Genomic DNA, 14,519 nt, shown 5'->3' on the forward strand with positions numbered 1-14,519 from the left:
CGGGTAGCCTTACATATATCAGACTTACCTCGGGAGCTAGCTCGATCGTGGCTACTGCATGCATGCCTACATACCCGCACAAGTGTAGATCATTGCTGTCAAAGGGCAAAATATCTGGAGATCTTTAACAGTTTGCCACGCTGGCTAGTAGAGTAATTGTCGCAGTGACTAGTGTTGTGTTATGTTTTGAGGAAAAGAAACAAGTAGGAGTACCATTTTTTAATCTAACTTCCATTTTCTTTAGGTAGGAGAAAGACTTCCAGTTGCATCATGTGGGAGCAGACAGTATTATTTGTACTAAATGAACCTTTCAAAAACTTGATCCGTTCACTGACCTCTTTAAGAACTTATTTGCAAATCTGACCTCCCATATAGCCCAAATTTATAAGTGTAGTCAAATGATTTGGCGAGTCTATAAGAGCATCGCTAACGGAGGCGATATATAAGCTTTTTTGGCTCAGGTGCCTGTCAGGTCACCATCACGGCACAACTAGCAAAACTATATCATAAGGGGCCATTAAGAATGATGTGGCATAAAGCGTCAATATAATTACTTCCTCCATCCCGTAATATAAGACGTTTTTGCAAGCTGTTTTAGCTTGCAAAAATGTCATATATAGTGTTATATTATGGAACGGAGTAGTAGGAGCGACGCCCTCTCAGATACACCAGTATGACTGGCCAGACTCTTCCAGGTGTTAGAGATGCAAATCAGCTTTTTGAGGGATCAACAAAGTAATTAGGTGTTAATGAAGGCTAGCTGGACAAAAATATATATTAATAATAGTAGTAGTGTTGCGTCCGAGTGCAGAGAACCACACATAAAAAAAACTAAACATGACCTAAAGTAGATGCGTACCATATGCAATAATTATGCCTCCACGCTCTGGCCAGTCAATTCCTCCCGATTAAGCCCTAAAGATCATGCCAAGACTGGCCAGACACACACTTCAAGTTTCCACTGTGCAGTACTCATGGTCTCTTGCAAGACAGTGCTAATTTATTACCACATGATATGGGATTAGTTTTGGTGTTAGCTTCATCTTATTTCTAGTTAATTTAACTCCAGCAGCCATATATTTACTTTTTTCTTTTCTTCGAGTAGCCATATATTTACTTGTTGTTACCTTATTATTGTTCCACAAAAGGGGACCTTATGTATGCACTAGTACATTACATGCCATCTCGAGGGACTCAATACTTTATGTGTAGTTTTTACCACTTGTTAGATGTGAAGGGTCACTGAAAAAGTGAAAAAAAAAATTATATATGAGAGACATTCGGGGGACCCGTCCAAGAAAGAGCATATCTCTAGACGATGATTTTGCTGGCTTGCCAGAGATATGATTGTCTCATGTTGTTTTACCACAAGAAACTGCCAAAGACGGTATCCATCAGAGGTGTATCCACAAGAAACATTACTAGCTAAATTGAATGTTACTTCAGAATAAACTGAAAAACTAGTTATATTTTGCAAAACTAAAAATCAATATGCATGTACGCATGACATGGGCTATGTTCAATACAGTGCAGTGTCCACACATGCAGCAGAAAGACGAAGAAAATCATTGTGATTTCATACATGGGAGGACAAGGCGTGCATGCATAGAGGAAATTATTTCTACACGAAACTAGCAGTGCACGTACTATACATAGCAATGACCGTACGTACTGTCGCGTACACACGAGATAGAGCTAATCAAAGCTTGAGGTTAAGATCAAGCTCCTGCAGCTTGTGGTCGTCGTTGCTTTTAAGGCGCGCCGTTGCAGTGGTCAGCGCGGCGTCACCATGATGGTCAGGGAGGTAGAGGTGCGGGTTCCAGCTGCCGACCACCCTCTCCTTCCTGTGCGCATTCTGGTGGCCTCCTAGTGCCTGCGACTTGAAGAACTTCCTCTCACAGAATAGGCAAGAGAAGAGCCTCGATGTCGTGCCGCCACCACTGCGGCGGCGACCGCCACCGCCAGAAGGATGAGCAGCCCAAAGAGACATGGGGGCTAGCGTGAGAGACAGGTCCAGGGGAGCTGCTGCTGCTGAAGAGGGATCTTGAGCCTCCATGAACTAATCGGAGAAGATGGTGAGACGAGGAGGTGTGAGCTCTTAGTGGCGGCCGGTGGAGACTGAGTTTTATAAAGGGGGTGGTGGCCATGAAAGGAAGCACGTCACTTGCTAAATCTGGGAGCCCATTAAGTATTGGCACTGGATGCCCCCTCCAGTCTACGGGAAGCTACCAGGGAACACATAACCACAAGGACATCCATTGGCTACATCATGGCTACAAGATGTAATATACACTCCATTAGTTATTGAGTATTTTTCTTGAAAAAGCCAACCGGGGCCACATAACTATATTCCCACTATAACAGAAATTAAGGTTGGATCAAAGGTAACGACTATACAATTATCCACTGCACGCTTAAACCCCGTACTAAAGGGTTTCACGCTCATCAACTGTTAAATATCGGCAAGGGCTACAGCCAAATGTACAGTGTCCATTAGTGGTTAATACAGCAGGAAAAATGGACATGTTCCTAGCCCAGGTTCATACCCATCACCCCATGATCCTATTGCTGCCGCTAGGAGGAGTAGCGCATACAGCGGTAGGAGTAGCGCAAACAGTTTAGCAGTGCATGCATGTGTGGCAACGTACACTAACAATGTCAAAAAGAAGTGGCCTCCATTGATACTCCCCTGTAAAGAAGTATATGAGCGTCTAGATCACTAAAATAGTAATCTAAACAATCTTATATTTCTTTACGGAGGGAGTACATGAATAATTGCCGTCCGGCTCCAGCAGGAAGATACCTTCTTCCCTAGCTAGAGGTGTTGGAGGCTTGTTAGCCGCCTTGAAAGGAAGCATAGCACTTCCTAAATGCAGGAGGGCGGGAGGCATTATAGCAAGCATAAAGTGGGCCACAACAGTTGTAGCTAATAACGACATATGAGTTCGAGGTCCAGCACGTCTACAGCAGTAAAGCAGTTTGGTAGTAGTGATCCTTGTCGACCATCAATTTCTTATTGTGCTTTATTCACAGGGGTGAACCCCACAAACCAACTCTAGTGGGATAGGCCAAGATATAGCTACTACCTCTGACCTGATTTATTAGTCCCCTCGTATATAGGGTCATATTTTGATCTTGATTTTAACTAATATAATATAAATTATACGTACCAAAAATAAGATGATCCGAAACTATTTTCAAATACAAATCCAATGATATAATTTTTAGTGACACGCATTAAAATTTTGTTAGTTAAATATATGGTCAAAATTTGACACAAAATATGAAGGGGGCCAATAAGCCAGAACGAAGGTAGTACCAGTTTATTCTAATAAACTGGTGGGTATGTTTTTAAGATTGTTGAATGCTACCATTCTGAATAGTTGGTGAGCGATGTTTTTAGCTTCCAACCAGGCATGGATGCTCTTGATCGAATATGTGTCATGCAAACATGTGTCACGCAACTTAGACGGCCTTGGGACTGAGGTGTGGGTCATTAATTTGGGCTTCCTGTGGATGACCAATTGTGCGCTATGAGCAGTGAGGCCGAATCAATGAATCCTTGTAGGTAGAGGCAGTTGGAATCATACGAGAAAAGTGATGACAGAAAAAGAGGAATATTACGGCCATTACCCAACATAATTGTCACTTGCAATCCTGGCCATCGCCGATGTGATCTCACGGTCTGGATGTCCCAAGTGACTGTGGAGCTCTCCTTTTAGGTTCCAGCTAATTATGAATAATGCTACATCTATTGAATTTGTTATACAGATGAAACATATGGGATGAGGTGGAGATGTATGGTTAAAATTACACGGGGACCCTCAGTAAAATTCAATTACGTATGTATCCAATTTGTAAGCCCACTTTTGATAAGCTTAGGATTATTGAGTTAATTACTATTTTGTTGACTAGTTCATCTCCATGCACATGTTTGTACAAGCTTGTACTATATTTGCTGATTTTCGTACTCTTTGCTGATTTGCTTTATACTTGGAATAGAATTTCGTCCCACTTTATAGATAAAGCAATAACCATGTCCACTGAAGTTCTTCTTGTACGATTAAAATAAAAAGAGGTCCATGGAGACAACAACACAAAACAAGCCAAAAATCGAAAGAAAGAAAAACACAATTTCGCAGAGCGAAAGTATCAGCTACTAGGGGACACTGCAAGCTGGGGCCAACTATTAAAAGAGGATGACAAACACAAATGTTTTACATAGTTAAAGAGATGGTCCGCCGTCGTCTAGCTAAGCTGAGCTTGCACGAGCTTTGTTGTGTGGATTTGAACTTTAGAGATAGATAGGGCAATTGAATAGGAGTAGGTGGAGATGTCATGGGCGTGAAAGGAAGGCTAGCACTTGCTAAATCTGTCGGGTAGCCATATATATATCATAGGAGCCTCGCGCCCTAGCAGATCATTGCCACCAAAAAGAGAAAAAGATGCAGAGATCATTAGCAATTTGGTGGCTAGTGATATGTGTTGATGACCGTGCTTCATCGTGTTTATTTTGAAACAATACAATCATAGATGCTCATATACACGCACATACTCCCAGCCCTACGAAAGTATGAAATAAATTCATGAAAATACGAGCAGCAATGCCAATTCTAATACTTAAATCATGGTGGGCTGGTTTCATCACAAGGAACTTGACCATCTGAGATATTCTCAGTTCACACATCATCGCATTATTGAGCTTGCTAATACTATTTTATTATTGTGTGTCCATGTGCGTTAGCCTTATGTTTTGATGAATGTGTCCTTGACCCTACCCGTAGCATGTTTACGTGATACTTTGTGATATGAAAAAAAAAACCTTCCGTTTTTTCTCTGTGGGAGAAAGGCACGGAACAGGAAAATCTAGACATGACGACGAAAAGAGGCGCCTAACTCCACAGAAGTTAAGGCACACCTCACTTCACTTCCGGTGTAGATGTCTTGCTTTTCCCACGGAGGTGTGTGTCAGGTTTCCATCACAGGTTCAACACTTTACAGTAGTTCAACGACCATGCTTCTGGTTTTTGGTATGCCGCGTTCAAATAGATTTCTGATGGACTAATTTGAACGTGGCATTCTAGATGAGGGGTGTGCCAGAGACATATATTTGTTTTCTGAGGGGCAGTAGACTAATTAAGTGCCAATGAAGGCCATTTAGTTAGGACATAGGATACTAATGGTGGTAGTACGTGCGAGTGCAGACAGCCATACATGCATGTCGGCACATATTAAGAAAACCTAAACATGACCAAAAGTAGATGCCTCCAAGGACCAAAAATGTATCACAGACTGATTAGTCAAATCCTTCCTATGCGAGTATAAAGATCATGTTTGGGCATGCAAGACAATGCTCATTCGGCACTTTATTGGTGCAGGCAAAAGGCAATGGGATCCAAGCTTAAGATATTAGCACATGATGAGATTTGTTTCGGCCTTAGCTCCATTCTTATTTCTTTAGTATAACTCCAGTGCATTCATCTACTTTACCTTTGCTATATTATTGGTCCAAAAAAGGGACCATATTCATATGTGTTCGCTATCAGACATGAACGAATTTGCTCGGAAAGAAAAAGGCACAAATGATTCTAAAAATGGTAACAAATGATCATATTATTTAACAAAAAATGACCTGTCCGAAAATGAGATGCTAAATGTGTTTTTGTTTTGTTAAAGTGAGTACATTGGAAACCATCATCATCCAAAAAAAAAGACCAATAGGGAAGGAGCCTATGTGTTTTTTTATTAATTAGTTGATAAGAAGGAAATGTGAGACACAATGACCGAACCAGCGCGAGCACACAACTGGTCTCCTAACACATGGCTAGCAAGCCATCCATGAACCAATGAGCATCCATGCATTTTGCTCTAGAATGACATCAAAGTACTAGCCTCATCCAAATATCTAAGTGAAACACGTCAAAAAAAAAAACAAGATGAGATCACACAAGCAGCAGTACCATGCTCTCTTGATCGTTTTACGACACATATAAATAGGTGAGGTTTCCAATGACATACATGTATATTAATTATATTTGCAAATCAATATACATGTATGTCATTGGATATGTTCCTTTTATAGGGACAATCAGCACATATGCTAGTGACCGTATATAGCAATGGCCAATGGAGCTAAGCTTGCCCCGTACGTACTGCATAATGTAGACACAAGATAGAGCAAATTAAAGCTTGAGATTAAGATCAAGCTTCTGGTGCTTGTCGTCGTCGTCATCAACGTTGTCAAGACACGCTATAGCGGTGGCGGTTGCCACGGCATGATGATGGTCAGGGATGTAGAGGTGGGTCTTCCAGCTGCCGACGACCCTCTCCATCCTGTGCGCGTTCTGGTGGCCCCCCAGCGCCTGCGACTTGAGGAACGTCCTCTCGCAGAAGAGGCAAGAGTAGAGCCTCGATCCTGCGCCACTGCGACGGCGACCATTGCGACCAGAAGGAAGAACAGACCAAGGAGCCCCGGGGGCCATAGTGAGAGACAGGTCTAGAAGAGATCCCGCAGGAGTCTGAGCCTCCATGCACTTGTCGGAGAAGACGTTGAGATGAGGAGGTGTGAGCTCAGTGGTGGCTGGTGGCAACTGAGTTTATAGGGGGCTGGTGGCCATGAAAGGAAGCAGACCACTTGCTAAATCTGGGTGCCCCTTCCGGTCTACGGGCAGCTACCGAATTAAAGAACATGTATACCAAATAGGACATCCATTGGCTACATCATGGCTACAGGATGTAATGTAATGTACTCCCTCCGTTTCTTTTTAGTCCGCATATAAGGTTTGGTCAAAGTCAAGCTTTATAGAGTTTGACTAACTTTATATTAAGAAATATAAGCATTCACAATATGAAATAAATATCATCAGATGCACCATGAAACGTATTTTCATACTATGTAGTTTTAGTATTGTAGATGTAGTTTTTTCTATAAATTTGGTCAAACTTTGTGTAGTTTGATTTTGATCAAATCTTATATGCGGAGTAAAAAGAAACGGAGGGAGTACACGCCATCAGCATCAGGTCATTGAGTACCTCAAAAAAAGTTCATTAAGTTTTTTTTCTGGGAAAGCGAACCAGCGGGCCACCTGAACTATATTCTCACTAGACCAATTATTTAAGGCTGGATCAAAGGTTACTACTCCGGGCGTCTAAGGCTAGTTTCAATGCATTGGTGCTTACATGAGGTGCTAAGCACATTAAAAACTTTAGCAACTAAAGCCCCCAATGCGGTGCTTAACTTGTTGGTGCTAAGCACATTAAAAACTTTAGCAACTAAAGCCCCCAATGCGGTGCTTAACTTGTTGGTGCTAAGCATCCTTCATTTAATGATTTTGCAACTAAAGTTCTTCACGGATTGGTGGGATCCTTTCAATTTAAGTGTTTTGCCTAGGTTCTCGCGCTTGGCATTGTTTCTTCCTGGGGTCACCACACTCATCTCTCTCTTAATTACCTTGCCACATCAGACTTTTTGCCTACATGGCAGCCTTAGCACATGTACAAGGTGGAGCATTGGGAGGGGCCTAAACCCCACACAATGGGTCAGTGCACGGTTAAGTATCAATGGAGACAAAAAACGGAAAGTATGAAGAGCGAGCATGCCCGCTCTTGTTTGAGCGTGTGACGTGACATGAACCATTGATTCGATGCTCGTCCTGATCTCGCAAGCGGGGCTCAATTTTTTTGGATACTATTTAGGCACTCATATAGGTGATGCCTGATGGGATTTGCCGCACCGAGTCCATATGAGCGGGTATCTTTACATACCGACACGGGGATATTTGCATACCTGCCAGCTTTGCTTCTCCTACATATGGATTTCACCCTCTAGCCTACACATACAACCTCAAGTCTGAGCTCTGATGATGGAGGTTTATAGGGAGGAGCAAGGTAGGAAAGGAAATATGCCACTTGCTAAATCTGGGAACTATCCGCATTAGTTATTGCGAGTGGCACTACCGTCGAACGTCCAACATGGGCGCCCTGCTCCCGTGAGCCATGGCGAACCACGGAGGAACACGTAGGGAGGAACGGCAGGGCGCGCTTAGCGTCGATCGATCATGGCTAGAGAAGTGGAAGTACAGCTGCATTAGTTTGGTAGTGAGTGAAAAATGCCATCATTACTATGTTGAACCCCATTTCTCCTGGACCAGCAGAATCTTGGACACCTCTCCAGGGAAAAGATCCCATCTTCTCCATGAAAGGAAGCCAGACACTTGCTAGATCTAGGACACGCACTTCTGCAAGCGGCCCTAGCTAAAGATCATATGGGTGGGCTCACCCAGTCTATAACCAACCACGCAGGCAGATTTATCATGGCTACAAGATAGTACTCTCTCTGTCCGGAAATACTATCTATTTCTCTGACAAGTATTTCTGAACGAAGAGAGTACGTAGTAAAAATTTGGCAGTGATATATCCCTGGCGACTAACATGCGTTATTGAGCTACTCCTTTTTGCAAAGCTACTCCGGGCAAAATTCAGCAAGGTCAAACAGAAAACATGCGAGTAGTGCACGCAATTTAATAACAATGATAAAAACAAGTTGCCTCCACAGATACTTGAATGCACGCTCAAGCTAGTTGATATAAGAAGAAAAAAGCACGGACGTGCATATATTGACGGTTTGACACTAGAGAATGCTAGCTAGAGCCTGAGGCTAAGATCAAGCTGCTGCTGCTGCTCGTGGTCGTCGTCAAGCCGGCTAGTGGGGGTACTCGCGAGCGGCCGGGTCACTGGTAGCGGAGGCCTGCTGGTTGTGGTGGGTGGCTGCTCCCGCCGCCACGGGGAGGTAGAGGTGGGCGTTCCAGCTGCCGCCGGCCTTCTCCTTCTTGTGCGTGTTCTGGTGACCCCCAGCGCCTGCGACTTGAGGAAGGTCTTCTCGCAGAAGGGGCACGAGAAGAGCCTCGAGCCACCACCATGGCCATGGCTATCGCCGCCGGCACCCCTAGAAGGAAGAAGAGCATCTGCTACAGCCCGAGAAGAGGAGCAAGGTGGCGGTGGTGGCACAGGGGCTAGTGCTAGAGATAGGTCTAGAGAAGCAGCAGCAGCTGCTCCCTCCGCCGCGGCGGCGGCGGCAGCACGAGAAGCTTCCATCCGAGGAGAACGGCCGGCCAGCCGGAAGACACCTCCACCTTCTTCCCTAGCCTAGTTGTGCGTTGGTTTAGAGTGGCGAGGTTTGCAGCCATGAAAGGAAGCCTAGCATTTCCCAAATGTGGGAGTCCAATTAATTATTGCAAGTAGGGCAGTACTACCTTTATTGGTCCTTTTTGTAATTTGTGTCAAATTTTGGCAAAAGATTTAACTAACAAAATGTTAATGCATGTTAACAAAAATTATATCGTTGGATTCATATTTGAACATAGTTTTCAATGATATAATTTTTTGTGACGTGCAAGAACATTTTGTTAGTTAAATTTGCGGTCAAAATTTGACACAAAATACAATGAGGACCAATAAACCAGGACGGAGGTAGTAGCATGCTAACGACAAAGGACTTGGAGGTCCATCACCAGCATGCCCACAGTAGTAAAGTGGCTTTGGTAGTAGTGATCCTTGTCGACCATCAGTTCTCATCATGTCTTATTCTCAAGGGAGTACGAACCTTAGCATCAAAGCCAAGACATGAAGTACTGTACGTGGCAATGCCATATGGACGGGCATGAAAGGAAGGCTACCACTTGCTAAATCCGGGAGGTTAGCCATACATGATCTACTAGCGTCATTGTGGCTTCGGATCTCGAGATCATTGCCACCAAAGGGAAAAGGATCTGGAGATCTCTAACAGTTCGCTGGCTACGAGTGCTCCATGTCGACGGCCATATTCATCATTATCTTACTGTCCTCGTGGCTAAGTGGTGTGTTAGGTTTTGATGAAAAGATATAAACTTTCATTTCTTTTGAGGCAGGAGAGAGATTTCCAGCTGCATCATTTGTGGAGCAAACAGCCAGACTTACGTACGACGCCCAGAGCTGCAGGCACGTACCGTGCCATGTAAAACTAGCTGGCCATGGTGAAAAGAGGCATCGCCAAGACACACCTCACTTCAGGCACAGATAAATCTGCAAGCTTTCTTGGCTCCGGTCAGGTGTCTGTCAGGTCTACTGTGCTTCAGGAAGACACGAAGTGCGTTCAAATAGGCCATCGCCCCGATTAGCAAAACTACTCCCTCTGTTCCATAGTATAAAAACGTTTTTCAAGCTAAAATAGCTAGAAAAACGTTCTTATATTATGAGACGGAGAGAGTAGTTAGCATGAATAGAGAGGAAATGCCTGGTCGTATCAGCGCTCATGCATGGATGTTCCCCGGTGCCAGCTTCATGTTCTTGGTTTCTAGCTAGTCTCATCAGTTTCTCCTCGTTTGCTAGTCAGGTTCCTTCTTATTTTCCTTGCTTCAGTGTTATTTGGTGTTCTATACCGGGAAAAAAGAGATACTGGAATGAGATATATTGGTATTTAATAAACAAATCAGCACCTACTTTATGCGCCGTGTGAGAATGCATGCCATTTGAACACTATCACGGGTTTGAACTTTACATTTTGATCCCTTACAATTTCCCCCAAACAACAAAAGATATACATGGTGAAAATATGACATATGATAAATATATCATAGCATCTCGAACAAATGATGTAAAACCTATTGCCCAAAAAGGATTATAGGTAGGAGAGACAGAGAGGGTTTTTGAGCACCAGAAAATTTTCTGCTTTAGCATATGCCATAAAACACGTGCCCTAAACTTTCAAACATGAACATGATTCGTTGGATATTCAGAAACTTTGAACTCTAATACGAAATGACAACATTTGAACATTAAAACGATGTACTACCATAGACCAAGACACTACTACTCCTCACTTCTACAGTAGACCAACACGGGAAAAGGCGTCTTTCTACGTGCATGGTATATATGCGTTCAAGTCATCATCGTCCGAGTGTCGATGTCGATCACCCCTCCAACGGAGGGGTCTGCCTCGTGGGCATTGCAGGTAGATGGCGTCGTCTCCTCCTCGTCGTTGTTGAAGCCTTCACTCTCGAGCTGGTCGAATAGTTCAGAATTTTCTGCTTTGACATATGCCCTAAAACTAGTGCTCTAAACTTTCAAACATGATCATGATTCATTGCATATTCAGAAATTTTGAACTCTAATATGAAATGTTCAACATTTAAACATTAAAACGTCATACGACGGGAGAACATCACACCACTACTCCTCACTTCTACAGTAGACCGCCACGGAGAATGCGTCAAAGTCGTCTTTGTATGCAGCTTTTTGAGGGATCAACAGAGTAATTAAGTACTAATGGAGACCATCTAGAGGACAAAATACACTAGTATTAGTAGTGTTACGTGCAAGTGCGCACAGCCACACATGCATGTCGGCACATAATTAAAAAAAACCAAACATGACAAAAAGTAGATGCCTCCAAAGACCAAAAATGTATCACATACCGACCAGTCAATTCTTTCCTATGTAGCTCTAAAGACCGACCATGTCTGGGCATGCAAGACACACGAGTACACTACACGTTTCCACTCAGTTCAATAGTGTTCTTGGCCTATTGGAAGACAGTGCTCATTCGGTAGTTCATTGGCGCAGGCAAAAGGCAACGAATCCAAGATTTGCTTCGGCATTCGCTTCATTATTATTTCTAATTTGACTTAACTCCAGTGCGTCTACTATTTCACTTGTTGCTTTATTATTGATCTGAAAAAAGGACCATGTGCGTCTGTATGTGTTCGCTGTCAGACAAGTACTAATTTGTGCATTGTGTACACGGGTAAATGATAGACCTGATTTCTGGAACCTAAGCACACGGGAAATTAGTAGGGGCTTCGGGTTGTTTGATGTATCTTTTTGTCAGAACTTCGTTGAATAATTTAATAAAGATGATTGTGTGCATCTATTGACATAGAGGCAGGGGGTTCAATTTCCTTTCCGAAAAAAGGTACACAAGAAATTTCACTTAGTAAACATAGCAAAATAATTATTGGTTTTAATATTTTACACCACACAAAAATGCCATGCAGATACTTATTGTTTATAGACTTACAAACTTATCCACGTAACCTACAGAAAAAAAACAGGCCTACGCCTCTCAATTTTGGTTGAATAGTACTCCCTCCGTCCGAAAAAGCTTATCCCTCAAATGGATGTATTTAGCACAAAGTTAGTGCTAGATACATTCATTTGATAGACAAGCTTGGAACAAGCTTATCTGGACAGAGGGAGTAGTATAGGACCATTTGTGACTTGTTTAAAAATGAGATGCTAAATTTACTTTTTGTTGTTTGTGAGTACATTGGAACTAGCCTCATACAGATGCCCAAGTGAAATACATCATAAAAAGGAGAAACAAGGTGAAATCACACAAGTAGCAGTATCATGCTCTATTGATTGTTTAATTACATATACAAATAGGTCAGACACCAGTCTTGTTGAGCAGAGTCGGGTGGGATACGCTAGTACATAACGAATGATCTCTAGTGGTTCAGTAACCTTTTTGTGGCAGTTTTACCACCCAATGATGGGTCATTGAAGTCGATATATTAGGGAGGATTAGGGAAACTGCTGAGAAAGGGCATATCTCTTGTGGATTATTTTTCTGGCCCATCAAAGATGTGATTGTCTCACGTTGTATTTTCCGCGAACCGCCAAAAGATCTATCCATCGGAGGTGGCTCATTTCAGCAGCCGCCTTTGGTCTTGTTTCACCTCAGACAGTTGAACCACGGGAGACAGACGCAACAGGGGATATGGCGAATGCTTAATTTGTTGACATATTGTAAATGTACAAAGCAATACAAACAATAAATGTTCATATAGCTAAACACATTCATGTTCATATGGCACATCAAGGGGGTGCAGAAAGAAGGCGTAGAGAAGAGCTATGTTTCTTTTACCACGAGAGATCCCTGGAATACAGTAATGATTTAGAGAAAGTCCTCTGGATGCCCAAAATTAATATAAATGTATGGCAAAATTTAATACTACTCCCGCCGTTTCTAAATATAAGCCCTTTGAGAGATTTTTCAATATGAACTACATACGAATGTATATAGACATATTTTAGAGTGTACATTTACTCATTTTGCTTCATATGTAGTATGTATATTGCAATCTCTAAAAAGGCTTATATTTAGAAACGGAGCAACTACATCTGAATAAATAGAATAAATATTTATATTTCTCCAAACTGAAAAATACTTTAATATGCATGCATGATATTGGATATGTTCCGTTTAGGAAAGAATCATAATTCTAATCCATATCCATTGCTGCTTTTCAAAACAAACAATGAGAAACCCTTGAGATTTCATACATGGGGGACAAAGTCATTACACAAAACTAGCAGTGTACGTAGGCAATGACCAATGGAGCGAACTTAGCGTACGTACCGTACAGCGTGCACACGAGCTAGAGCTAATTAAAGCTTGAGGTTAAGATCAAGCTTCTGGTACTTGTCTTCGTCGCCGTCGTCAACAAGGTAACCCGTCGCGGTGTCCGGCAACGGGGGACGAGGATGGTCAGGGAGGTAGAGGTGGGCGTTCCAGCTGCCGACGACCCTCTCCTTCCTGTGCGCGTTCTGATGCCCCCCTAGCGCCTGAGACTTGAGGAACTTCCTCTCGCAGAAGAGGCAAGAGAAGAGCCTCGATCTTGCGGCGCCGCTGCGGTGGCTACTGCTGCCAGAAGGAAGAACAGCCCAAGGAGACATGGGGGCCAACGTGAGAGACAAGTCTAGGGGAGCTGCTTCAGCTGCCATGGGAGCCTCATGCACTAGTCGGAGAAAATGGTGAAACGAGGAGGTGTGAGCTCTTGGTGGTGGCCGGTGGTGACCGAGTTTTATAAGGGAGTGGTGGCCATGAAAGGAAGCAGAGCACTTCCTAAATCTGGGATCCACAATAACAATTGCCAATGGGCCGGTGCCCCCTCCGGTCTACGAGCAGGTACCACACGAGGACATCCACTGGCTACAAGATGTAATTTACACGCCCCATTATGTTATTGGGTAGTCTTTTTCTTGCAAAAGCAGACCGAGGGGACACCAGAATTATATTCCCACTAGACCAATCACTAAGGCTAGATCAAAGGTTAGGGCATCTGTAACAGATCCCTAAAACATGAAATTCTTCTCCCTACCCGGTTTCTCTAAAAAGTAATACGGAAATCACTATTCTGAAGCTAGCATACCCCTTAATTATAAGTTAGTTAACACAATTTTTTTTCCACAAACTTAAACGACTTCTTTCCATAATTCATCAACGGTACGCCATTAATATCTTAACATACCATAATTAAACAGTCCATAAGTACTACCTTACAACTAAATCTATATCGACCTACAGCACAATCGATCTAAACCTACGACAACATGGTACCTAGCTCTTCCTGTCGTCAAGGCAGTAAAGATACTCCTACATGTCCGAACCCAATCCACTATCCTAGTTGGAGGATGAGTCGAAAGAAGCGATGATGATTGGTCCCACCGCGGACGGGACGGCCATGTTGTAGTTGGTGGTG

The 14,519-nt window shown here is 43.1% G+C and overlaps 3 protein-coding genes and 1 pseudogene across 3 annotated transcripts; all 4 read right to left on the reverse strand.

Moving 5' to 3' along the window:
- Nucleotides 1–1,699: 1,699 nt before the first annotated feature.
- On the reverse strand, nt 1,700–2,056 carry LOC123064217 (zinc finger protein 2-like). The gene has a single exon (XM_044487744.1). The coding sequence runs from the start codon at nt 2,054–2,056 to the stop codon at nt 1,700–1,702; it is 357 nt and encodes a 118-aa protein (XP_044343679.1).
- Nucleotides 2,057–6,150: 4,094 nt separating this feature from the next.
- LOC123064218 (zinc finger protein 2-like) lies at nt 6,151–6,530 on the reverse strand. The gene has a single exon (XM_044487745.1). The coding sequence runs from the start codon at nt 6,528–6,530 to the stop codon at nt 6,183–6,185; it is 348 nt and encodes a 115-aa protein (XP_044343680.1). The 3' UTR covers nt 6,151–6,182.
- Nucleotides 6,531–8,400: 1,870 nt separating this feature from the next.
- LOC123072947 (zinc finger protein 2-like) lies at nt 8,401–9,563 on the reverse strand (annotated as a pseudogene).
- Nucleotides 9,564–13,329: 3,766 nt separating this feature from the next.
- On the reverse strand, nt 13,330–13,773 carry LOC123064219 (zinc finger protein 2-like). Its single transcript, XM_044487746.1, has one exon. The coding sequence runs from the start codon at nt 13,759–13,761 to the stop codon at nt 13,426–13,428; it is 336 nt and encodes a 111-aa protein (XP_044343681.1). The 5' UTR covers nt 13,762–13,773; the 3' UTR covers nt 13,330–13,425.
- Between the last annotated feature and the right edge of the window lie 746 nt (nt 13,774–14,519).

This window comes from Triticum aestivum, chromosome 3B (genome assembly GCF_018294505.1).
Source record: "Triticum aestivum cultivar Chinese Spring chromosome 3B, IWGSC CS RefSeq v2.1, whole genome shotgun sequence".
Classification (NCBI taxonomy): Eukaryota; Viridiplantae; Streptophyta; class Magnoliopsida; order Poales; family Poaceae; genus Triticum; species Triticum aestivum.

Excerpts from the sequence above, each read along its gene's own strand:
- LOC123064218 (XM_044487745.1), bottom strand. The coding sequence starts at position 6,530 with ATGGAGGCTCAGACTCCTGCGGGATCTCTTCTAGACCTGTCTCTCACT.
- LOC123064219 (XM_044487746.1), bottom strand. The coding sequence starts at position 13,761 with ATGGCAGCTGAAGCAGCTCCCCTAGACTTGTCTCTCACGTTGGCCCCC.
- LOC123064217 (XM_044487744.1), bottom strand. The coding sequence starts at position 2,056 with ATGGAGGCTCAAGATCCCTCTTCAGCAGCAGCAGCTCCCCTGGACCTG.